This window comes from Monocercomonoides exilis (genome assembly GCF_001643675.1).
Source record: "Monocercomonoides exilis strain PA203 chromosome Unknown scaffold8-1962414, whole genome shotgun sequence".
Classification (NCBI taxonomy): Eukaryota; Preaxostyla; order Oxymonadida; family Polymastigidae; genus Monocercomonoides; species Monocercomonoides exilis.
In genome coordinates this window covers 1432664-1459634 of record NW_027150553.1, presented here as the reverse complement: position 1 = coordinate 1459634, position 26971 = coordinate 1432664, and the positions used below count along the sequence as shown (strand labels likewise).

Below are 26971 nucleotides of genomic sequence, written 5' to 3'. Positions count from 1 at the left end.
TTGAGAAAAATATTTATTTGAGTAGAATGGAACAAAATTCATAAAGCAAAATATTTCGTCCCATTTCTCAAACAAAAATCGATTAACCGAATTTTATAATTCCTCAAAACAAACTAACAAAGAAATGAAACAATAAAAAAATTACTATAAATGTCTCAACGCTTGTGACCATTTGCATAACTTATTGCATAAGGATGCATCATGTACCAAACAAAAAGATATTTTCTACTGTTGTGCATTCACTCCCAAAGCACACTTCATTAACAATGCTTTAGCATGCATGAATGAGGATTTCCATTTGAGTTGCAATCAACCTTCATGTGCAATAAACCAAGATGGCCTGTCGTCACACTGAACAGCGCTCTTGTCGATGAAAGCGCTCCTGTTCCAATCGAACTCTTATCTTTACCCGTCCCAATAACTGAAATCTTCTTTTCTCCAATATCAATCGTTGTTGCCTCATTTTGATGATTTCCTTCCATCAGTGTGATTGACAAGCTTATCTGCACCTCGCACATCTCAAGCGCCTTCTTCACTGTCAGACAAGGAAATGTTTCATTTGCCCCACAAAGCGGAGAGGTGTCATTCCCGCTCACTGACACATAAATTGTCTTATCCTTCAGCCAATCCTTCTTTTCTGTGTGCTGATATGTCCAACTCCCAGAATTCGATAAATCATATCCATAACATACTCTCTGATCATCGGTGTTCGTGGTGTAACATTCATAGAACGGACTATTCGAGGATAAATACAGGCTATATCGATCTTCATAATATACATCATGGCCATGAGGCTGATCTCTTGAACATCTACAACCATGAAAGAAAAGGAAATAGCAATAAATAATATCATTTTGCGATGTTTGCCTGTATGGATACAAATCCAATCCCCCACCATGCGAAAATGCTGAACATGAGATAAACTTGATATTTCTCATTTTGAATTGTGTAGCAGGAACATTGCAACAATACATGCCTCCGCCATATGAACCAGAAACTGAGCATGAAGTGAAACTGCAGTCAAACACACACGCACTCTCTCCTCCTCCACTTTCTGTTCCAATGCATCCTTGTACTGAAACCTGAAAATTATCAAGATAAAGTCCTCCCCCAACACTATTTGCTTTACAATCCTGGAAGTCACATCCGCTGATCCGAACACACGATGAAATCAAATAAATGAATACTCCACCCCCACGATAACTTTGCGCAGTACAAGAATCAAAGGTGTTGTTCACAATCTCAACAGATTTGATATTGTAGCAATTTATACCGCCTCCTGCATAATGAGCATAGCAGTTGTTGAAAGTGCAATGCGACACAGACACAGAGGCGTTTGATTGACTGAACATGCAGATAGCCCCTCCGCTTGACGCTCCATCCGTCCACGAGTCAGCTTCTCCCGTTGTTTTCGATCCACTCCACTCACACCAAGTGAACGTATTTGTTCCATTGAATGTATCATTTTGTCTGTCTGGTTTCAACTTTCCATCTGCAGTTCCTTCACATACAACATTTCTTGTCCGGCAACATCTGACAAATGAGGTGTTTGAAACAGTCAAGGAAGCCAAGGGATTGTTGAGGGAAGGAACAATCCCGCCATCATATGCATCACAGACTGATGAAAAGGAGCAACTACTCATCAGATAAAAGGCTTGGGAGAATGTGGTTGTTGCAGGTGAACATGCATCATTTGCTGTTGAAATATTGAAAAATGTCAGATGGGAGAGGGATACAAGGGGTATTGAGGGTGATGAGAGGAATGGAGCAGAAGACATGCAAAAAGAGGCAAAATTGAATTCGGTCACTGAAACTTTTCTTTTTTCTACCTCCTTCACTTCCCTTGCCTCTCGCAGCAATGAAGCAAAATGTTCGGAGAAGTTCAAATTTCATTTTCCTGCCTCTTTTGCACCTTCTGAAAAGTTTTTTGTAAAACAATAGAAATGCATCTTTCCCTTCAGCACCTCAAAATGGAAATAACATTCCAACATTCTTCCTCATCTGTCTTTCCACAAAATCTCTTTTTTTGGCTGTTGTCAACTTTTACCTTCTTTCCAGCATCTCTCATTCCACATGTTTTCATCGGCTGTAAATCTTCTCGCTTAAATGTCCTAATTTCAGAATAAAATAATAAAATAATATTTATTATTTATTAAAAATAAATTCATGCCTTTTATAACGATCAATTTTCATGGCTTCTTTCTTTATTCTTCATATATTTCCCCTTTCAATCAACTCATCCATCTGCCTCATCTACGCTGCTCATCTGATTGCAGAATGAATTGATTCATTTCTGCTTCTAGCGGAATAACTCCAACAGACAAAAATCTTAAAAACAGGCAATAACAGTGATGAAAAAGATAAAAAAGAGAATGATGAAATATAAAAATTTGTTTCTGTTCTAATAGAACATGTTTCTCTTCTTTTCCCAATGACTGAAATCTTCTTCGATCCAATCTCAATTGTTTCTGTCTCGCTTGTGTGATTCCCTTCCATCAGTGTGACTAACAGACTCACCTGGATCACGCTCTTTTCAACAGCAATACCAATGGTTTGACATGCAGTTGACTCATCCAATCCACACAACTCTTCTTCATTTCCTCCGCTCACTGCCACAAATCGATTGAGAATCCCTCTTTTCAGCCATTCCTTCTTTTCCGTGTGCTGGACTGACCACACGTTTGCATTCGAGAAGTTGTATGCATAGCACACTCTTTTGTCATCTGTGTTTGTGGTGTAGCATTCATAGAACGGATTGTCTGAAGATAAAAAGATACTGTAGTAATCATGATACATTACATCATGGCCGTAAGGTGGGTTGTTAGAACATTTGCACTCGTGGAAGAAAAGGAAATAACAATAGATTCCATCATCAGGTACGGTTTGTCTGTTTGGATGCAATCTCAAGCCCCCTCCCTCTTGCCGTGCTGAACATGAAATAAACTGAATGCTCCTCATTTTGAATTGTGTAGCAGGAACATTGCAACAATACATGCCTCCGCCATAATTGTTTGTAACTGAACATGATGCGAAACTGCACTCAAACACACACGCGCTCTCTCCTTCTCCATTTTCTGTTTCAATACATCCTGTTCCCGAAACCTGAAAATTTTCAAAAAGAAGTCCTCCTCCGTAATTAACTGCTTTACAATTCTGGAATTTACATTCGCTGATTCGGGCACATGATGAAATTCCATACGCATACATTCCTCCTCCATGTTGATTTTGCGCTGTGCACGCATTAAATACAGTATTTTCGATATGAATAGACTTAATTGTTAGGCACATAATCCCACCGCCTCTACAATAGGCATAACAGTTATTAAACAGACAATGTGAAACAAATAGTTCTCCATTTCCCTTGTTGTACATGAAAATTGCACCTCCACTCGATATCCCGTCTGTATTAGAGTCAATTTCTCCAGTTGTCTTCGATCCACTCCATTCACACCAAGTGAATGTATTAGCTCCGTTGAATGTTTCATTTTGTCTATCTGGCTTTAATTTATTATCTGCATTTCCCTCACATACAACATTCCTTGTCCTGCAACATCCAACAAACGAGGTGTTTGAGGCTGTCAAAGAGACCAAGGGGTTGTTGAGGGAATGAACAATCCCGCCATCATATGCATCACAGACTGATGGGAATGAGCAGCTATTCATCAAGCATGTGGTTTGGCATAAGGAAGTGGTTGGGAATGAGCAATCTGTAGATGTTGTTGAGATGTTGAAAAAAGTGGTTGGAGAGTGAAACAAGAGGGAAAGAGGGAGATGAAAGAAATGCGGTTGAAGATGAGATAAGAAATTCGCATACTAAAACTCTTTCTTCAACATTTCCTTTTCTTCCCCTTGCTTCTTGTAGCAATGAAGCAAAATATCTCAATATGGCGCATTCATTTTTCTATCTCTTCTTCCCCTTCTGATAGGAATGTTTTCACAAAAATCTTATTTTTTCTTCTGTTTCCGTCTTTGCCTTCTTTCTATATTCCATTTGCATCCATTCCACTTGAATGCTCATGCAAAGCCTTTATTATCTTTTTTTAAAAAATATTTAATAAAACAAAAAATTAAAAAAAATTACAAAAATGCAAAATACATAAAATTGATATTAAAAATATGAAAAACCAGTACCATTTTCTTTTCTCAATGTTCTAATTCACCAATCTCTTCTTCTTCATATCCTTCTTGACTTCCTGTCACATTTCTTCTTCAGCCATCTCTTCAATTTTCCGATTATTCTTTTCTGTCGCTTTGCCTTCTTCTTTTTCAAATCGCTGCATAGATCTTCAAAGGTCTTCTCTTCTATCAATTTCGTTTATTTCCTCTGGCTCATTCTTCTATGTTCTAAAAAAATTGTCATTGCCTGCTTTCTGAAAAGCATCCTATGTGCTCTTTTTCCCATGTTCATTCATTGTCTGAAAATGTCCTTCCATAAATCTTAATCCCTAAAAATAAATAAATATTTGAAAAAATAGAGAAAAAAAAATAATACAAAACACACTCTAAAAATATATTTATCGCCAATCTTCACACACTTTCTTCTTCTTCAAAAGCCTCTCAAAATATTGTTCTTTTCTGCCATGATAGAGATGAAGATGATAAAGATGGTGAACGCGATGCTATTGTCAAGTTTGAATACTATGTATCTTCTGTCAGAAGATACTCTCAGCATCGCAACCTCGTTCTATGCTTCAATGGATAACCCTTCAATGACATAAGGCTGAAGGCAAAGTTCAAATGATTCAAAGTCCATTTCGCCTGTCATTTGCCTCCAGCTACCTGTATAACGCCAAATTGTCTGTTTTTCTCGTATTTTCGCCTCTCAAGCCAAGCAATTAAAAGCAGTTCCATCGCTCCACCCGGTCCATAAAATCAATGTCTTGCCCTTCTCATCCCAAGAAAGGCGCCTTGCTCTGTCTCAACCAATTTCAATCACCTGTTTCAGTCATTTGTCCCAATCACCCCAACAAAATTTTTCTGAAAATGTCCCCACCATCTCAAAAGGTGCTCCCTTTTCATAGAGATTGAACATTCTTCCTTTTTGCCTTGGACATCTTCCAATCCCGTTGATTTCTGCTCCATCAATATTCATTTTTCATCGAATTTCTATCCATCGCGCATGTTAAGTCCAAAAAAAGTTGCATAAACATATATGATAAAATATATTCATACTCCAATGATATATTTGTAAGATAATGTTTGACTTACTTCCTCTCTGTTCTGCTCTGCATGGAATAAATTGTCCATTTTAAATAATTTGTCTGAATCGCCACTTTGGAGAGGATACGGATAGAAATATCTTCACAATCAACAGAACAATATAAAATACATACATTGAAAATTCATCATTTCCATCGAAAATATTGTTGCTCCACGGCCATCCATCAATCAATATGAGCAATTTCATCTTCCATCAAGCAGATATTCTTTTGTAATACCCAACCTTTTCACTGGAAATATTTCATTTAGTCAACCTGTATTTGTTTTAGCTTCGGAATCTCACTCTGTTGACAGTTTGTGAGCATTTGGCAAAACTTGATCACTTTCCATAACGAATTAGAGCCACAAAAGAAAAGGGGCACAACTCGATGCATTGTGGCTGAACGGGCATATGAAGACAATGCGATTGTAAAAGGATGGATTTATGGTGTGGAGCGATGGAGTTGAGTTCTTGGAGGAGGCAGGGTTTTGGAGGGGAAATGGAACGATAAAAGAATATTTTTTGGAGGAGAAAGAGGTGTTTTTGTGAGGTTTAAGAGGCAAAATGGATGTGTGGGAAATAAACAAGGATGAGGTTGGGAGAGGTTATTTTTTCGATTTTTGTGAGTTGGAAGGAGTTGGCGGGGTGTTTTTATTGTTAAAGAAAAAGAATTTATTGTGTTGAAGGTGGGGTGAGAGGGAAGATAAGAAGGGCGGAAGATGAGTGGAGTGAATGGAATATATTTATTGGAGGGGAGGATAAGAGTTAGATCGGAAATGGAGAAGAAATGGAAAAGGGATGTTTTTTTATTTTCAAATGCAGAGAGAAGGAGGAGGCATATGAGGCGGAGCAAGGGGGAGAGTTTTTGTGAGCGAGCGTTTGATAAGAAAGGGAAGTGGAGTTGAAGGGGGGAAAAGGGAAAAGTATTTTTTTAACCTTTTTTTATTTTTTATTGAAAGGAGAACTTGGCCGCGCCAGGCATTTGCGGTTCAAAGGATGGAGGTGGAGGCGGAGGAAGACGGGAAGAAGGAACATCGGGTGCAACACTTTGCATTGAGGGTATGGAGACAGAGGTGCGACATGGATGGAGCAAGGTGAGGGGCTGACCACGAAAGGGTGTCTTGCACCAAAGAGAGGCAAAATATTGGATGCATTTATATTTTTATTGGTTGGAAGAAGGATGATGGGGAATGAGGTGGGAGAGATTTTGTCATTGCTTGTGGAAGAGATAGAGGATATGTGGTGGAGGGGTATTTTTGTTTTGGAGGAAATAGAGAGAAGAAGAAGAAGATTTGGGCAAGGGATGGGAAGGGGTTATTCAGATGGAATGCTCATATCTTTTCATTTTTTTATAGAACGGAGTTTGTGGAGGTTATTTTGGCGGAAGCAGAACAGAGGATTGGACTTAGGCTATTATTTTTTGAGGAAGCAGAAGGGAAGCGAAGAAGGGGCAGATGGGCTTTGTTGCAGAAAGGAACGATATTTGGAGGAGGAGAAGAAAGTTTGAGAAGAATGATCATTATAACGGTGTGTATTTATATTTTTTAATTATAATTTTTCATATATTATTTTTTTTTTATGAAACTAGGTATTTTGAATGAGTGTTCAATTGCAATGAATGAGCATGGAATATGTCAAGAGGGGATATTGGATGCATATAAAGAAATCAGGATATAATAAATGAAGGGGAGTAAAGAGGAATGAGCCGGATGAAATATCAAGGAAAAGAGAAGAAGATATTTTTTTCGAAGGTTTTTGAAAATACATACGACAAATCTTAATAAAAGTTAAAGGAGGGATTGGGAAAATGATGATACAGCAGAATAAGATAAAGAAGAAGAGGAAAGTGAAGCGCAAGAGAGCGAAAAGAAAGTGGCACATGTTTTTCAAGTTTTATATTGGGTATTTTTATATTATTTGTATTATTTATATTTTTGTTTTATTAAATTTTTTATTTAAAATGATGACAGGGGCTTTTGCGTAAATACCCAAAAGGAATGGATGTGAATGGAATAAGATTAGAAGGCAGATAATGTGCATCCAAAAGGATGTTTGGGGGAAATATGCATTTCAGAAGGGGCAGAAGAGATTGGAAAAAGGAATCTGAGCTTATTTGGATATTTTGCTTCGTGGCGCCAAGAGGCATGAGGAAGAGAAGGAGGCAAAAAAAATGAAGAATTTCTGTGAGAGAATCTCTTATCTCATCTTCAACCGCATTTCTCTCGTCACCTTCCATTCCCCTTGTATCCCTCTCCAAACTCACATTTTTCAACATTTCAACAGCATCTTCAGATTGCCCATCTCCAACAACTACATTTTCTCAAATATCAAGTTTTATGAGTAGTTGCTCCTTTTCATCAGTCTGTGATGCATATGATGGCGGAATTGTTCCTTCACTCGACAATCCCTTGGCTTCCTTGACTGTTTCAAACACCTCGTTTGTTGGATGCTTCCGGACAAGGAATGTTGTTTGCGAAGGAACTTCAGACAGAAAATTGACTCCAAGGAGGCAAAACGCAACGGAAAATGGACCGAATACATTTATTTGGTGCGAGTGGAACGGATCGAAGACGACTGGAGAAAGTGACTCGTATACTGATGGAAAATCGAGCGGAGGGGCAATCTGCATGTACAATCTCAATTCTGGAGAACTAACAGTTTATCATTGCACGTTCAATGGATGCATTGCATACAGCCGGGGCGGGGGAATAATGTGCTATAATATAAAATCCGTTGAGGTTGCAAACAATTCGTTCAATGCTTGCACAGCACAAAACCATTATGGAGGAGGATTATTTGTTGTAACGATTTCCACATGTGTTCGGATCAGCGGATGTGACTTCCAGGGTTGCAAAGCAAATTATAATGGAGGAGGACTTTATCTCGACAATTTTCAGGTTTCAGAAACAGGATGCATTGGAGAAGAAAAAGGGGAAGGGGAAAGTGCGTGTGTGTTTGACTGCAGCTTTGCTTCATGCTCGGTCACAAATACACAAGGAGGGGGAATGCTTTGCTATAATATTCCTGTTCAAGTCAAAATGAGGAGCATTCAGTTTATTTCATGTTCTGCGATGTCAACTGGAGGAGGATTATATTTGCATCCATATAGACAAACATCGCAAAATGAGATAATTTATTGTTATTTTTTGTTCTTCCATGAATGCAGATGCAGAACAACATCCACACCATATGGTCATGATGTGATGTATTATGATCAAAATAATCTCTATTTATCCCAAAATAATCCATTTCATGAATGTTACACAACAAACACAGATGGCCAGAGAGTATGTTATGGATATGATTATTCGAGTACAGGGAGTTGGAAATTTCAGTACACGGAAAAGAAGGATTGGCTGAAGGATAAGACAATTTATGTATCTGTTGGTGGGAATGATAATTTTGAGTTGTGTGGGGCAAATGAAACATTTCCTTGTCTGACAGTGAAGAAGGCGTTTGAGATGTGTGAGGTGCAGATTAGCTTGTTAGTCACACTGATGGACGGGAATCACACAAGCGAGACAGCAACAGTTGAGATTGGGACAAAGAAGATTTCAGTAATTGGGATGGGCAAAGAGAAGAGCGTGATTGGAACAGAAACAAATTTTTATGTTTCATCATTCTCTTCTTTTTCTTTTTGATCACTATTATTGCCTGTTTTTAAGATTTTTATCTGTTGGAGTTATTCAGCTGAAAGCATAATCTCGGATCGGAAATGGGAGATTTTTGGAAGCGGAAGAAAAGGAATTATGTTAGAAATGAGATAGACAGCGGAAATAGGTCAGATGGGTTTTGCGAGCAGAAAGGAAAAGTGCTTTAAGAGATGCAAGAAGAAGAAGAAGATGATGATGATGATGATGATGATGAATAAACAAAAGAAGGAAAAGAAGAAGAAGGAAAAGAAGATGAAGATGAAGAAGAAGAAGAGGAGGAGGAGGAGGAGGAGGAAGAAGAAGAAGAAGAGGAAGAAGAATATATTTATGAAGCGTAACAATTTTTTAAACATAATGAATGATAATTTTTTTTCCAAGTGTTATAATATTTGCTGTTATATTCGATGCAAATGCAAGCATATGGAGTGCGGAAAGATGAGAGAAGGCGGCAAATGATTAGGGTTTAGAGGAATGAGCGAAGAAATAAATGAATAGAAAAGAAGATATTTTTTAAAGGTTTAGGAGGGCATATTCCGCGAATCTTGTTAAAAGCAAAAAGAAAGAGCGAGAAATTGATGATGCGACAAAAGAATGCGTCTGAGAATAATTTGAGAAGAGAAAAAGAAGAATGAAAAAGAAGAATGAAAAAGAAGAATGAAAAAGAAGAATGAAAAAGAAGAATGAAAAAGAAGAATGAAAAAGAAGAAGGTGCTTATAAAAAAATTTGATCGAAAGAGAAAATTTGACGAAGGGGAATGAATGAAAGAAGGAGGATAAGAGGAAAAGAAAGGTTAATTTGGAAATATTGTTTTGAGGAAATGTTGAAAAAAAGTTAGAGGAAAGAAAAAGAAGAAAGGGAAATAGAAATTGATGAGAACGCGAAGAAGATGAAGTTGATATTGCAACGTCATCCAACGAGAGTGACCCATTCCCATCAGTTACCACAACCACACTCGGAGAAGTTTCTGCTATTGAGTTGCAGTCAACCTTCAAATGACTCATTCCCAGATGACCTGTCGATACAATGAACAGCTCTCCTGATGATGATGAAAGTGCCCCTGCTCCAATCAAACATGTTTCCCTTCCCTTCCCAATGACTGAAATCTTCTTTGATCCAATATCAATTGTTGTTGTCTCGCTTTGATGATTCCCATCCAGCAGCGTGACTGATGAGCTCAGCTCTTCCAAGCCCGTCTCCACTGCATGTCCCACCGTCTGGCATGGAGCCGACTCGCCCATTCCACACAGCCCACTCGAGTCCTTTCCATTTACCCCCACAAACAGAACCTTTGTCCAACCCTTCAGCCACTCCTTCTTTTCAGTGTGCTGATATGTCCAACTTTCTGAGTTTGATGCATTGTATGCATAACACATTCTCTTCTCATCTGTATTCGTTGTGTAGCATTCTTTGAACGGACAATCTGAGTTCAAATAGAGACTGTAATAATCTTCATAGTACAGGTCAGCTCCATACGACGGATCAGAATCACTTGAGCAACTGCAGTTGTGAAAGAAAAGGAAAAAGCAATACAGTTTGTCACTTGGCAACACATCTCGCCACGGAGCAAAACACAACCCTCCACCATGAGAAGCTGCTGAGCATGAAATAAACTGAATGCTCCTCATTTTAAATTGTGTCGCAGGAACATTTTTACAAAGCATTCCCCCACCCCATGTGTTTGTAATTGAGCATGAAGTGAAACTGCAGTCAAATACGCACGCACTCTCCCCACCTTCATTTTCATTTCCAATGCATCCTGCTCCTGTAGCATTAAAATTTTCCAGATAAAGTCCTCCTCCGGTGCTATATGCTTTACAATTCTGGAATTCACATCCGCTGATTCGTACACATGTTGAAATCGTTACAACATATAATCCTCCTCCGTAATGGTTTTGTGCTGTACACTCATTGAACACATCGTTTTCGATATGTACAGACTTTATTGTATTGCACATAATTCCACCTCCGCGACTGAATGCAAAACAGTTATTAAACAGACAATTCGAAACAGAGAGCTCTCCAGAATTGAGATTATACATGCAGATGGCTCCTCCGCTCGATATTCCATCAGTATACGAGTCACTTTCTCCTGTTGTTCTCGATCCACTCCACTCACACCAAACAAATGTATTCGCTCCATTTTCCGTTGTGTTTTGCCTCCCTGGAGCCAACTTATCGTTTTTTTCTCCAATGCAATCAACATTTCTTGTTCGACAACACCCAACAAACGAGGTGTTTGAGGCTATCAGAGAGGCAAAGGGGTTGTTCAGAGAAGGGACAATCCCACCATCATAAATGTCACAAACTGATGAGAATGAACAACTGTTCATCATACTTGATGTTTGGGTTGACGTAGTTGTTGGAGGTGAACATGCATCATTTGCTGTTGAAATGTTGAAAAATGTCAGTTGAGAGAGGGATATAAGGGGTATTGAAGGCGACGAGAGGAATGGGGCTGATGAAACACAAAAAGAAGAGAAGTGAGATTCACTCACCGAAATGCTCCCTTCAATGCCTTCTCCATATCCATCTCCTTCTCTTCCTCTATCTCTTCCCATTTCTCCTCCTTCTCCTCCTTTTTCTTCACTTCCACCCTTCTCCCCTCCATATCCCTTCCCTCCAAACAGCCTGCCTGAATAAATCTCTCCCCCTCTTCCCCACCCCTTCAATGTGATGTTTGTCAACACTCCAATGCTCCCACTAAGTACAAATAATTATTCTTTAACAACAACATTCACGGAACACTTTCAGAAATAAAGTATTAAAGTTTTATAAAACTTTAACTAATGTTTTTAAGTCACGGTATTATTAACAATAAATATGTTATTTTTAACTTTTTAAATAATCTTTTTGAAAATGTTGGGAAATCTTTTTCTTTTTGTAGAATACAATCGGTTTTCAATAACCAAGGTGATAAAGGGAAGATTTGAAACAATGCATTCTTGAAATGAAGAATACAATTTTTTGTTTTTATCTTTTTTTTTTTTTTTTTTTTTTTTTTTTTTTTTTTTTATAGTAGAGCTGGTCACTGCTTAAATGAAAAATCGAAACCAATAAAAAATTGCAAGTAATGTTTGTTTAATATAATGTATTTTTAGTGAATTTTTTTTCATAATATTTTTCTTTCCAAGATGTCTTTGTTTATTAAAAAATTTTATTTTTCAATAACAAACTAATCGTCTATTAATGAGTGTTTGATTTTGGAAGGTTTTAGCTTAAATGTCATAACATACCGTATGGTGAGATTTTACTTGCTTTCATGTTTTTTTATGCGCAAGGCACTAATAAATTGTTTATCTCATTTCTTTATAATTCTTTTTCAGACTTAAAAATGAATTCGTTTTTCAGATGTGGGAACTTGTATCATTGATATGATTACATAATGTTTTGTGACATCATTCGTGTTTTTAAAAACGATCTCATTTCATTCATATTTATTGATAACAAAAAGTCAATAAAAAGTGCATAATATTTCAATGAAAAAGCTTAAAGTTCCATATGTCTTCCGAATTTGTTGTAAAGGTGATATTTTCTTATCCAAATAATCGAATAATTTAATAATTTTGCATTTCTGAACTAATAACTTTTCACATCATTGTTAACCATTTCTATTAAACATTTTCTCATTTCAAAGCTAACAATTATTTTTTGAAGAAAACTTAATCGTGTTGGATATCACAAATTATCATGAAAAATAATCCAAGACAAAAGACAAAACCTCAAATCAATTTCTTTTCAAAAAAAAAATATACATTGTTTTTGAAATTAAAAGTTTCTTATCAACAACTTTTCTTTTGTTTGATAAGTTATCAAATTGATTTCTGAAATAAATGTCAAAATTTTTTTGAAAAGTTCCTTTTGTTTAATTTTAAAATAAAATAAAATTTTCATATTTCGATCAAATTTCGGTTCTCAAACACGAAACTTCACTTAAATGGAAGTAATAACATTGTCAAAATTCTTTTTAAATTTTTATGAAGTTTCGTGCATGAGAACTGAAATTTGATCGAAATATGAAATTTTTATTTTATTTTAAAATTAAACAAAAGGAACTTTGCAAAAAAATTTTTAAAATTTTTTTTCAAGTTATGAATATATATATGGTATGTGTTGATTATTGATTTTTTCTCAATCATTGATTTTTTAATATATGTCGAAATGGAAAACATTTTATATTTTTCACCTCAATAAGTATTAAATTCTTAAGAATGAGAACATTCATTTTAAAATTGAGTGATTTTTTTTTATTTCATATTGAGGTGTTATAAAGCTCAATAAAAACTCAAATAATAAAAAAGAAAAAATACAAAACCCATTGTTCCCTGAGTGTTTTTTGAATTCCTTTTGCTTTTGAAATTTGAAAATAAAGATGTGATATATATATTGATAATTGCAATATAAATAAATATTTTTAAAGTTTTTTTAATCATCAATATACAAATATAAAATGAAATAATTAAGAATATATGGATGATCCTTTTTGAAATCATTCTTTCGTTCAAGTTTTGATCAAAAATTTTATCTCAATGGGATTTTTGTTAAAATTTTGTTTGTGCAATAACAACATCATAAACAATATGTATTATCAGTTAAAAAATAATTTTTCAAAATCCCATTGAGATTTTTATTTTGATCAAAACTCCAACGAAAGTTTGATTTCAAAAAGAAAGACACACATATTTTTCAGGAAACAAAGCTCAAATAGAACCAACAAAAAAAAATTAATTAAAAATAAAAATCTGCAAGTTGAATAAATTTAAACAAACAATAATTGTTTTTTAAAATAAATATATTCAAAGATATTTGAATGATTCGCAAAATTTTGATGAAAATTTTAATCAAAAATTGATCATTATGCAGTTTGCAATACCACCAATAAAAACAGAAATTGTGATTTTTCGGGATGTGATATCTGTTGGAGCCTTTGCTTGCACATCTTTCTCGATGCATAAGTGATGCATTCCATTTTACCATCATCTTTACGGAACATTTTCTGGTTATGTTTGTTTATTGGATGAGATTTATCGAAATGTTGGCTTGCCTTTTTTTATTTTTTGGATAGGCAATACTTGATTATTTCATGAACTACCTAAGATATGTGCTTTCATTAATATCTGTTATCCTGTCCATCCTCAACGCATTCAGGGTTGGAGAATTGTTGTTTTGACAAATTGTTGAGTTCTGCGCCTGACAGCCTGGAGTATTGTTTATGCAGCAACCAAAGTGCATTTACTGAATTGCATTAGGCGAGTGGGTGAGGTTGCCATAAGTACTGGCTTGCATTATGTGAGAGAAGGAGGAGGAAGAGAAATATTGGGGGATCTTGTGGGCAAAAGTGGCCGAGAAGGGAGAAGAGAGGAAAATAGGTGTATTTGAAGTTGGATTGCGAAAAGCGAATGTCAAAGGGCGAGAAGGTGGTGAACGAGAGTCATTCAGCGAAGACGCATGAGTCAGTTATTGAAACGTTTCAGATGAATTTTCTTTCTGATTGAGGCCAGTGTATGGAGAATTGAAGGGGAATGAAATTGCATTTCTTTATTGGGGGGAAGTGAATGGGGCGAGTGAAAGATGAGACGCATATTGCGTTCGAGGGGAGAAAAGAGGCGATAAATGCGATTGGAGCACATTCGCATTGTGGACTGGTCTTTTGGTTTTCTGCTCATTTGGTTCAGGTGATATCAAGACGAATGTACACTTTGACCATTTTCAACAACAACAACAACAACATCATTATCTTCTTCGACTTCATCTTCATCCGCGACACAAAGAAAGAAATTAAAAAAAAATAAAAAAGAAGATTTTTAATGAATATTTGAATGAGAATTGCGATTGTTTTTTATCTTTTTTATATTTGTTTTTTTTCCATATTATTTTTTAAAAATGACTTTGTTAAACAATTTAAATTGATTTATTTACCAATTTCTTTCAGTTTTCTTTGTTGGGAAGAGCATTTTTTATATGATTTGATTTTTTAAATTTTTTTATTATATATTTTTATTTTTATTTTTTTATTTTTGCTTCACTTCATTTTGATGGCTTTTTGAATTTTCTCGAAACACTCCATTTTAGTGTTTAAAAGAAGATCTTCTGCATTTCTTTCTCTTTGTTTCATCCTTTCTTCCTCGCTTGTTGGTCTGCCCTTTTTCTTTTTTCCCTTTTCCTATTGCTTGTTCCTTTATTTGTTGTTTGTTCATTGGTATCAATACTGCAATTGCCCCTGTGAAAACCGTTTCTGTCTCTTTTTGCATGGAAGCGAAATGGGATTTGTCCAACACAGAATGCTTCTCAACGGATGCTGTTTGCCTTTGAGCAAGCCAGACAACTCCAAGCACGCTGAACAAGTAAATAAATTGAAAAAAATGGAAAATAACAAAGATGAATGAAATCAACAAAAAGGAGCAATTGCGATTGTGCTTTTTTTGTTTTGCCTTAAAAGAGAAATGTTGCAAAGCCTGCAAAAACGATGAAAGTGAAGTGCATGGAGCTTCGTTTGATAAGCAATTTTGACAATAATAGATGCAATGATAATTACTGCCTTATAATAGAGGAAAACTCCAAATCATGATGAATGAGACACAGAGCAGACTCTTCATTCCCTTCTTCCTCCTCCTGCTCCACCACGCTTCTCTCTTCATCTCTTATTCCTTTTTTGCCTCTTCGCTTTCTTTTCCCTTCCCTTCTTGTTCTCCAGTCTGCTGGCAAAGTTCTCTGAAAAAACGATAAACAAACCTCAATCTGAGTGCATCCAACTTCTGATCGAGCGATCTCTTCCAAAATGCCATCGATGGCTCTGTCTTTCAATAACCCTTCAACTTCTATCAATTTGCCATCCGTTGCTCCATAGAATAAAACAAATCCATTCCTTCCCCATTCCTCTCTTGTTATCCTTCGCTGCTCAAATTGCCCCAGCAACCCTGTTGATAGGCCCTGAATATTCTTTGCTCCACAACGCGCATGAGCACAAGAAAGACTCCAATGCTCGCAGCCATCTCTTCAAAAGAATCTCTTTTTCTCATTATCTTCTTTCTTCTTCTCTCTCTCTCTCTCACTTCCAATTCCTTTGCTGCCTCCTTCCAAAAATCGGGCTCATTCGCGGTGACTGTTTCCAATGATCCTTCGCAGATAAATATGGCTAATCAAAAACTCCCAAGCTGATCGAAACTCACAAGCCCAGCCAGATTGTTGAGCTCTGGATGATACTCCATGATTTCCGCCAGCTCCTTCAGAGATCCTTCTCTTTCTGTCGTCTATTCCATATTATCTCTATTTTCTGAAAAATAACAAAAATAACAATCAAAAAAATGTTTCAAACCCGAATGTCATTGACACACCTCAAACTCAGCAAAGCCATATCCACTTCTGTTTGTATCTCCTCATAGTCCTCTCTCTTCGGAAAAGCTTTCGCAAGGCAAGACACACAAATCGAAAGCAATCCAGGCTGGTAGTTTTGACTCAGAGAAACACGGCATTCGCAAAGATCAGTCACCTGCTTTTCCCTCTTTCTCTTCTTTCTCCTCAGTTTCATCAGCAACCATTCCTATCAACTTTTCTGTTCAACTCAGAAAAAATGAAAGCGACGATTAAGGATCCTCTTCATTATTTTATTACATCCACCAACCTTCAATATCAACATTGAATTTTCTGGTGAATATTTTCCTTTCTTTAATCTTTTTCTGCATTCTATTGAGCAGCTCTGCCTCGAAAACTGATTGAAATCCATCTTCGTTCATCCACTCTATAATATTCAAGGGGTTTTCTGTTTCTGCCCATCCTCCGCGAAATCTTCAAGCCCAAAAAACAATTATTCAACAAAAAAACAATCAAAGAAAAAAAAAAAAAGAAATGAAATTGACAAAAAGTCCATTAAAATAATATCTGCAGACCATAAACATCTATTTGTGCAATGTGCAGCCTGCATTTTTGGAAAGTAATTGCAGCCAGAAAGCAACTCTATTTCATAATTCACATTGAACGAGCCCACGCCTGAACAGAAGAAACAGGCAAATAAATACAATGTTGTGCAGTCACGAAAATAGCTGTGCTCGCGCCATCCTATTTACTGTTGGTATTTTTTGGCTTGCATCCAGGAAGAAAAACAACGGTTTGTAACTTGAGTCTTTTTTGTTATGGATTCTATGATCATCAGATTTGAAAAAACGGAATATTCCATTCACAGAATGAGAAATCCGTGAGTGAACATAACCTGCAGAACTAAGAATATTATTTCCTGTGGAGATAACAGACAATGGTGGAGAAGCAATATTTTTGGAATTCTGTCTGATGATTTTTGTCAACTGGATGGCCAAGGGGAACACAACAATTTTATCAATAACACAAAAAGACATAATGAATGTAATTTTCATTGTTCTATATGTTGTGAAGATATTTCCGTCTGTATCCTCTCCAAAGTGCAGGAATATGAGTTATTGTTGAAATGGCCAATCCCCGCTTTGTGGAGCAACACGATGAGAACGGAGCAGATTATTATATAGGCATTGGGAAATAAATGAAGTTACGCAAGATACATGATTTTTTATTTGGAACAGGAGATGAAAACAAATTCGACTGTTATATTATAAAATGAAGATAACAAGAAGGAATTCTGTGAAGAACAAAATCTGCACAAAATTATATAGCATTTGGGAGCATAAGGCAATGGAGCAGTTTGGGGTATTTTTTGGCAAGGAAAGTGGAAGGCAATATCGAGGGAAGGACATTTCTTGCGAATAAAAACTTAGAAAACAATGCAAGCGATGAGAGTGGAGATCAGGGACATCAATGGGAGTAAAACAGCTGCTGCTGCCGTTGGAAAGATGCATGTGTGTTTTGTGGAATATGCGCAGAGAAGCAAGACTTTCCAAAAATTCGTGCTTAAATGAAAAAGAATAATTTGTGACAAAAGCATCAGTCTTGGCCTGTGTTCCTGCAAGAATGGCAAGACAAGTGAAGTATCCTGCAGCTGTTACCGTTCTTTAACCTTCTCCGAGCTGCTGCAAGGACGAGTCTAAAGCTTGGCGTTTCGTTGTCATGGGCAGTTATACAGCAATTTGAGTTGGGAATTATCTTCTGCCCCGTCTCCATCAACGGTATTTCGACTTCTGCTGGCAAAGTTCAGTATTTTTTGAGGCTCTGTTCGGCTGCTGATTTAGGGTTGGGCTGTTTTGCTACAGTTGTTGCGGGGGATGGCAACAAAGCGACTTTGTCATATCTGCTGCCAACTGCAACAGGTGGATCAGCCTTTTTCTTCTTCTTCTTCTTCTTCTTCTTCTTCTTCTTCGTTTTTGTCATTTTTGAAGCAGACGAGCATTGGCAGCAACGAGGGATGAATTGAGGCAAGCACATGCAATATGCGTGAAGAGAGCCAAGGGATAAAAGGACGGGCATATCCCTGACGTTCCTGATATTGCCATGACAGAAAATGGGATGTGCGCTTGAAGCGCCGGGGATGAGCGAAGCAGCGCAACGGCTATGGAGCAGCACACAGCACTCAAGGCATGCTGTTTTTCCGCGTATTGTGTTGACCGTGCTTGAGGCAGAGGGAATGGCGGGATGAGTGTTCTTTTTTGTGTGAGTTACATGATTGAAGAAGGTGAGGAAAGGAGGGATGGAAGTGCCTTGTTTTATTTGAGAGGAAGGCAGAAGAGGGAGAAGGAAGACATGGATTGAAAGGATCAAGGAAGAGAAGAAGGGTTATGAGACCGAGACGAGAGAAACGAGGGAACAAGAGAAGGAGAAGAAGAATGAGGAGAAGAGAAGGGAAGTGAAGAAGCGGAAAATGAAGCGGAAGGTTTCGAGAAGAAAAAGGTATAAGGATTATATCTCAAAAGTCATATTTTTGATATTTTATTTCAAATTTATTTTCAAATATTCTTTCAATTTTCTTTCTTTTTTTTTCCATATTTAATTTAATATTTCTTCAGTTTATTTTTTATTTTTCAGAATTTTTACTGTTATTTTTTAAATGACAAAAGTGCATTTGCATGAGTCGTCAAGAGCAATGGATGTGAATGGAATGTGGAAAAAAGGCAGAAGACGACAATAGAAGAAAAAAGAGATAATAGGGAAAGCAAATGGCGAAGAAGATTATGTTCTTGTTTCAATTTGGTGGAACTGAAGGAAAAAGACGCTTTTCTTTTGGGAATGCGCATTTCAGAAGCAGGAGAAGAGGCAGGAAAAGGGAATTCAAGCTCATTTGAATCTTGACGAATATCTTACTGAGAGGCATGGTAGGCATATGACAAATGATTGAAGGAAAAGGAAGAGTATTTCAGTGAGAGAATCAAGCTCCATTTCTTACAACTCCCTCGATGCTCCTTATTTCCTTCTCACAACTCACATTTTTCAACATCTCAACAGCAAATGAGGCATATTCATCTCCAGCAACTACATTTTCCCAAACATCATGTTTGATATACAGCTGCTTATTTTCATTAGTGTGTGATGCATATGATGGAGGAATTGTTCCTTCTCTGAACAACCCCTTGGCCTCTCTGACTGCCTCAAATACCTCATTCGTTGGATGTTGCAGGAAAAGGAATGTTGAATGCAATGGAACTGCAGAGGTACCATTAAAGCCAGTGAGACAAAGCACAACAACCAATGGAGCTAATTCATTCATTTGGTGTGAATGGAATGGATCGAAGACGACAGGAACAGAAAATACATGGGAAGACATTGCTTCAAATGGAGGGGCTATTTGCATGCACAGCCAATCAAATGCTATAATTTCAATTAAGCACTGCTCATTCAATGATTGCAATGCTTATTGTGATGGAGGAGGAGTCATGTGTGCAAAAATCAAATCTGTTGAGATTGAAAACAACTCATTCAACTCATGCACAGCTCAAAAAAGTGCTGGAGGAGGGATGTGTATTTATGTGATTTCAACATGTGTTCAGATCAGCGGATGTGAATTCCAGGATTGTAAAGCAAATGGATATGGAGGAGGACTTTATCTCGACAATTTTCAGGTTTCAGGGCCAGGATGCATTCCAACAGAAAATGGAGAAGGGGAGAGTGCGTGTGTGTTTGATTGCAGTTTCACTTTATGTTCAGTCACAAATTCGTATGGTGGAGGAATGCGTTGTTACAATATTCCTGTTCAAGTTAAGATTAGAAGCATTCAATTTATTTCATGCAATGCATCGTCATATGGAGGAGGGTTGAGTGTGGATCCACGTATTACAACAGCGCCAAAAGATGGACATTATTGTTATTTTCTTTTTTTTCACGAATGCAAATGTTCGGCCACTTCTCCACGGGGACATGATATTGCATATACAGATTATTACAAACATTTTTTGGATTCTGGAAATCCGTTCAACGAGTGCTATACTACAAATGCTGATGATAGAAGAATGTTTTATGAACACTATGATGGTACTAATTGGGTGTATGATCAAATATCGAAAAAGGATTGGCTGAAGGACAAGACGATATATGTCTCAGCGAATGGAAATGATGAATATGAGCTGTGCGGGTCAAATGAATCAAATCCGTGTCTGACAGTGAAGAAGGCGTTTGAGATGTGTGAAATACAGATAAGCTTGTCAGTCACGCTTATGGAAGGGGATCATCGAAGCGAGACAACAACAATTGATATTGGGGCAAAGAAGATTTCTGCTGTTGGAAAGGAAAAAAAGAAGAATGCGATTGGAAGGAATGCTGTTTTGCCTTTATTCTCTGCTCCGCAGCTTTTTATTCTCCTCTTCTTTTTTCATCTCCTTCAGACTCGTCTTCTTCGTCTTCTTCATTAATATCTTCAATTTCTGTTTTATTATCTTCAATTATATTGTAGTCATTGTCTATTTTTAATATTTTGGCTGTTGGAATTATTCGGCCGGAAGCCACGCTGAGGAAAGGAAATGAGCAAAATTTGGAAGCAGAAGAGGGTCAATTTCATTGGTCGTGAGATGGAAAGCGGAGATGGAGAAGAAGGGTTTTGAGATTGAAATTGGAGGGATGAGGGAATACTGGTCGGAGGAGAAGAAACGACGAGGAAGAAAAAGTGTGTGAAGAAAACTCAAAATAAAAAGGTTTGCTGAATGATTTGTTTTGTTTTTCTTGTACAAAATTAATTCTTTGATGTTTCTGTAATATTTTTTTCATACTTTTCTTTGAGTGATTTTATATCATTTATTTTTTATAATTATTTTATGACAATAAGAATTTTTTGGATGAGTATTCAAAAGCGAAGAATGCGAATGGAATATGGAAAGAAGGCAGAAGATGGTTACAGTTGAAAAAGTGATTTTGGAAAAAACAAATGATGAAGAATGTTGGAATGCTGCTTCCGTTCAGAAGCATTGAAGAAAAAAGATGCTTTTCTGCTTTTAATGGGAGCCAATTGTCTTCAGCAGAAGAGGCGAGGAAAGAATCTGAATTTAGGAAATATTCTGCTACATGGCGCGGAGATGCAAAACAGGTGTATGGTCAAAAAATCAAAAGAGAAGGAAGAATTTCAGTGAGTGAATCGCGTTTCTCATCTTCTTCCCCATTTTTCTTTTCACCATCTATATCCCTTATATCTCTCTTTCATTTGGTATTTTTCAACATCTCAACAGCAAATGAGGCATGCTCACCTTCTACCACTATGTCAACACAAACCTCATGTTTTATGAGTAGTTGCTCCTTTTCATCAGTCTGCAATGCATATGATGGCGGAATTGTTCCCTCACTCAACAATCCCTATGCCTCTTTGACTGCCTCAAACACCTCGTTTGTTGGATGCTTCCGGACAAGGAATGTTGTTTGCGAAGGAACTTCAGATGTCAAGTTGACTCCAGAGAGGCAAAGCATTACAGAAAATATAGCGAATACGTTCACTTGGTGCGAATGGAACGGGTCGAAAACAACAGGAGATGTTGACGATCATACTGATCGTACTTCAAATGGCGGAGCAATCAACATGAACAATTTGGCATCTGCCTCAATTTCTATTCAACACTGCACGTTCAACAACTGTTATGCGCATTATGGAGGTGGGGGAGTAATATGCCGGCAAATCAAAACACTCATTGCTGAAGACAATACATTCAATGATTGTACAGCTCAAAGTTATTATGGAGGAGGATTGTATGTTTATTATATAACTTCGTGTGTTCGGATCAGCGGATGTGAATTCCAGGGTTGCAAAGCAAGTATTCAAGGAGGAGGACTTTTTCTCGAAAATTTTCAGGTTTCAGGGCCAGGATGCATTCCAACAGAAAATGGAGGAGGAGAAAGTGCGTGTGTGTTTGACTGCAGCTTTGCTTCATGCTCAGTGACAAGCACAACTGGTGGAGGAATGCGTTGTTACAATGTTCCTAATCAATTTAAAATGAGGAGCATTCAGTTCATTTCATGTTCAGCAACTGCATATGGAGGAGGATTGAGCTTCAGACCAGAAAAATCAGAAAAGCCAGATGATGGGTTCTATTGTTATTTCCTGTTCTTCCACGAATGCAAATGCAGAGATGAATCTAATCCATATGGTCACGATGCGTATTATGTTGATTATTACAATGTTTTTTGAGCACAGGAAATCCGTTCTATGAATGTTACACAACAAACACAGATGACCAGAGGATGTGTTATGTGTATAATTATTCGAGTTCAGGGAGTTGGGTGTATGATCAAACAATGAAAATGGATTGGCTGAAGAGAGGAATTCTCAATCGATTTGTGGCAGCGAGCGGAGGAAATGAAGAAGAGTTGTGTGGATTGGATGAGTCAAGTGCATGCCGAACCATTGGTGTTGCTGTTGAAAAGAGCATGATCCAGGTGAGTCTGTCAGTCACGCTGCTGGAAGGGAAACACACAAGCGAGACAAAAACAATTGAGATTGGGACAAAGAAGATTTCAGCCATTGGGAAAGACAAAGAGAAATATTCGATTGGAACAAAAACGAATTTAAACCGTTCATTCTCCTCCTCTTCATCTGCTTGTTATTTCTCCTTTTAGACATTTTATTTTAAAAAAAATGTTCCTCGATAACTTCGGCTTAATTCATAACAAAAAATTTCTAACGGCTTCTAATCTATTTTTCTGCTTTTATTGGTTTTTGCTGGCAGATTTTTGAGATGGCAAAGAAGGAGGAGCAGAAAGACAGATTCAGAGCATTTGTTGATGCTGCTAATTGTGAAGGCATTGCCAAATTCATAATTATCATCGCCAACTTTATCATCAATAATTTTTTTTCCAAAAAATATAAACCTTCATTGCCCTCTTTTTCATTTTCTTCCGACTCTTCGTCTTTATCATTGTTATCTTCTTCCTCTTCCTCTTCTTCGTTTTTCTCGCCTATGCATTAGCTTCTGGTTGTGGGAGTTAATTGAGTGGAAGCAGAACTGAGGATTTTTTAAAGGGGTGGTTTTTGAGGTCAAAGGGAAGCGATGCCATCGGAAATGGGACATACAGCAGAGATGGGGCAGATGGGCTTGCAGATGGGACGTGACGATATTTTGAGAGGCGCAAGAGAAAGAAATAGAAGAAAGTCTGTGAAGGGTGAAATAATAAGAGCATGAATTTATATTTTTGTTTTTTATTATTTTTATTATTTTTATATAATTATAATCTTTGCAAGAATGTTTTCGGCCAATTCGCCACATGAGATAAGGAAAGATGGCTTTTGAATCAGGCCTGGAAAGATTGCAGAAGGTGAGAAATGAAGAGCGAACAGGGAATGAGCCAGATGAAATATATGAAATGAATGAAAAAGATGATGCTTGCGAGATGAAAATAGCATTTTGAAAGAGGGAGGGGAAGAGGCAGAATAGAGAGCGGAAAGCTGATGAGATGTCAGAAGAAGATATCTAACAGGAAGTTAAGAAGGATAAGAAGAATGAAGAAAAAGAAAAAGATGAAGAAGATTTCAAAAAGAAAATGGTACTCGTTTTGCATATTTTATATTGAATTTTTGTATTTTGTATTTTTGTATTAATAAAATTTTTATTTTATAAAATTTTTTTAAAATAATAATAGGGACTTTTGCACGAACATTCAAAATGAATGGATTCGAAAGGAATATGGAAAGAAGGAAGAAGATGCACACAGGAGAAAAAGGGATATGGGGAAAGCATGCTAATTGGAAGAGTCAGAAGAAATAGGAAAATGGATTTTGAGCTTATTTGGATATTTTGTATTATTGCAACAAGATCAAGGGGAAGAAAAGGTAGCGTTGAAGGAAGCATTTCAGTGAGTGAGTCTCACTTCCCTTCTTTTTGTGCCTCATCAGCCCCGTTCATTTCTTCACCTTCCATTCCCCTTATATCCCTCTTTCATTTGACATTTTTCAACATATCAACAGCAAATGATGCATGCTCATTTACAACAACTACATCACCCCAAACATCATGTCTGATGAGCAGCTGTTCATTCTCATCAGTCTGTGATGCATATTATGGAGGAATTGTTCATTCCCTCAACAATCCCTATGCCTCTCTGACTGCTTCAAACACCTCATTCATTGGGTGTTGTCGAACAAGGAATGTTGTTTGTGAAGGAACTGCAGAGGCACCATTGAAGCCAGACAGACAAAGCATTACAGAAAATATAGCGAATACGTTCACTTGGTGCGAATGGAGTGGATCGAAGGCTTCTGAGACGAGTGAAGATTATTCAAATCAAGCCTCGAATGGAGGAGCAATATTTATGCACACCTTAACATCTGGAACACTCTCCATTTCTCACTGCGCATTCAACGAGTGTTCTTCATATTGTTGCGGTGGAGGGATAATGTGCCATACAATCAAAGCAGTGACAATTGAAAGCAGCACTTTCAATTTCTGTATCTCCTCAAATCGATATGGAGGAGGTGTGTATTTATATGGAATTTCCACTTGTGCTCGGGTGAGTGGATGCGAGTTCAAAAACTGTCAAGCGATTGGCTTAGGGGGAGGATTGAAATTAGAAAATTTTAATGTATCAGAAGGATGCATTGGAGAAGAAAAAGGGGAAGGGGAGAGTGCGTGTGTGTTTGACTGCAGTTTCACTTCATGCTCAGTCACAAATACACTTGGTGGAGGCATGTATTGTGTTACTGTTCCTGCGACGCAATTTAAAATGAGGAGCATTCAGTTTATTTCATGTTCAGCACGGCAAGAGGGAGGAGGATTATGTTTGCATCCAAATCGAGCAACAGCACCTGACAATAAACTATATTGCTTCTTCTTATTTTTTCACGAATGCAGCTGCAGGGATGCAGCCAATCCTCGCGGACATGACGTTGAATATGTCGATACATACAATCTGTATTTGGATTCAGGAAATCCATTCCATGAATGTTACACCACAAACACAAACGATAAGAGGATCTGCTTTGCATATAATTATGCAAATGCAAGTGCCTGGACATATGATCAAACATCAAAAAAAAATTGGCTGAAGGATAAGACAATTTATGTATCTGTTGGTGGGAATGATAATTTTGAGTTGTGTGGGGCAAATGAAACATTTCCTTGTCTGACAGTGAAAAGGCGTTTGAGATGTGTGAGGTGCAGATTAGTTTGGCAATCACGCTGATGGAAGGGAATCATCAAAGCGAAGCAAGAACAGTTGAGATTGGAGAAAAGAAGATTTCAGTAATTGGGAAGGGAAGGACGGAGAGTTCGATTGAAATGAAATCACTTTCATCATCAGCAGCAGCTGGAGCTCTATTCGGTGTGACGACAGGTTATCTGGGAATGAGTCACTTGAAGATTGACTGCAACTCATCAGTAAGTCCTCATTCATGAATATATGAATTCTGTTAATGAGATGTGCTTTGGGAGTGAATGCACAACAGTAGAAAATATCTTTTGTTTGGCGCATGATGCATCCTTATGCAATAAGTTTTGTTAACAGTCACAAGCATTGAGACATTTACGGAGATTTCTTTGTTTGTTTGTCGGTTGGTTGGTTTTGAGGAATTATAAAATTCGGTTAATCGATTTTTGTTTGAGAAATCAATGAAAATATGAACACAAAGTTAATTTGATGACGATGTGATGGTATTTTTTTGCATCAAATGGACATTTTTTCTTCTTTTCCGAATGAATGCAATAAAAAACAAAAATAGCACCATCCAAATTATGAAAAGATGAGTTTTTTTTTTTTTTTTTTGAAATTCTAATTTTTTTTTGGATAAATAGATGAATACTTATTTCTCTCTTCTTTCTTTCTTTCTTTTCTTTTTATATTTTTTTAATTAGAATAATAGAACATTTACGAATTGTTATTGGAAAGATAATACACCTTGATGATCAATCGCATGATATTTAATTGAACAATTTTTATTTTTTGTTTTTGTGTTGTTTTTGTCAAAGAATTGAGATTTTTATCAAATTTTTTATGAAAAATTAATCATCCTTTTTATTCATATCATATTAATCATAAGAAACTGACATTTCTGAAATTCTTCCTTCATAATTTAAATACAATCATATAATTCGAATCGAGTTTGTGAATCTTCAAGAAAACAAAAACACTCAATATTATTTTTAATAATAATTCAGTTGTTGATTAGTGAGATATTGATTTTGACAACATTTGTTGAGTCAGATATTCATCAACACCCCATCCTCATTTTTTTGAAAATTATAATCCTTTGTTATTTTTTCAATCTCATATAATCATCAAGACACATCCTTTGAAACATGAAATAAATGATCGACAAGTTTGGAAATGTTATTGTTATTTGGGAATGATTTCTGTGAAGTTCTGTTTATCATTTGTTGATGTCTCAAACAGATCTTGAGTTGTGTTGTGATGTTCTTGTGATCAGAGACTGGCCCGTATTTCCATTGACATTTTTGAGACCAGTTATTTTTCCTTTGATGAATGAATCCACCATTCACACATTTTTATTTCATTTCTCCAAACATTTCATATCTTTCAAAAACACTTTTCCAATATTCTTTGATAAATACACCAATTGTTCTTCTGATTGAATTCTCTCTTCTTTTTGATAAATCACAAATGTTTGATTTTTTGATTTTACCAATCATTCTATTCAAATTCAAACATTTCTATTCAATCTAAAATTTGTCTTGTTGTTTTTATATCCATTTTCATTTGTGTAATTCTTTTTGAAAAGTCACAAATGTTTCATTTTTATTCATATCAACAATTTCATATTTTGCTCAAATTTTTGTTGAAATA

At 36.7% G+C, this 26971-nt stretch overlaps 4 protein-coding genes across 4 annotated transcripts; 1 reads left to right on the top strand and 3 right to left on the bottom strand.

The window, feature by feature from the left end:
• Positions 1-1778, bottom strand: MONOS_14209 (uncharacterized protein; the record flags this gene model as incomplete). The annotated part of the gene is made up of 1 exon (XM_067866993.1): positions 1-1778. One exon carries the CDS (start codon positions 1776-1778, stop codon positions 261-263), a length of 1518 nt encoding a protein of 505 aa, XP_067733098.1. The 3' UTR covers positions 1-260.
• A 521-nt stretch (positions 1779-2299) lies between these two features.
• MONOS_14208c1 (uncharacterized protein) lies at positions 2300-3663 on the bottom strand (the record flags this gene model as incomplete). The annotated part of the gene is made up of 2 exons (XM_067866991.1): positions 2300-2328; positions 2412-3663. The coding sequence occupies 2 exons, from the start codon at positions 3661-3663 to the stop codon at positions 2300-2302; spliced, it is 1281 nt and encodes a 426-aa protein (XP_067733097.1).
• Positions 3664-7536: 3873 nt separating this feature from the next.
• MONOS_14207 (uncharacterized protein) lies at positions 7537-9386 on the top strand (the record flags this gene model as incomplete). Its single annotated transcript, XM_067866990.1, has 1 exon — positions 7537-9386. One exon carries the CDS (start codon positions 7537-7539, stop codon positions 8839-8841), a length of 1305 nt encoding a protein of 434 aa, XP_067733096.1. The 3' UTR covers positions 8842-9386.
• Positions 9372-12080, bottom strand: MONOS_14206 (uncharacterized protein; the record flags this gene model as incomplete). Its single annotated transcript, XM_067866989.1, has 4 exons — positions 9372-9394; positions 9807-10825; positions 10892-11554; positions 12028-12080. The coding sequence occupies 4 exons, from the start codon at positions 12078-12080 to the stop codon at positions 9372-9374; spliced, it is 1758 nt and encodes a 585-aa protein (XP_067733095.1).
• Between the last annotated feature and the right edge of the window lie 14891 nt (positions 12081-26971).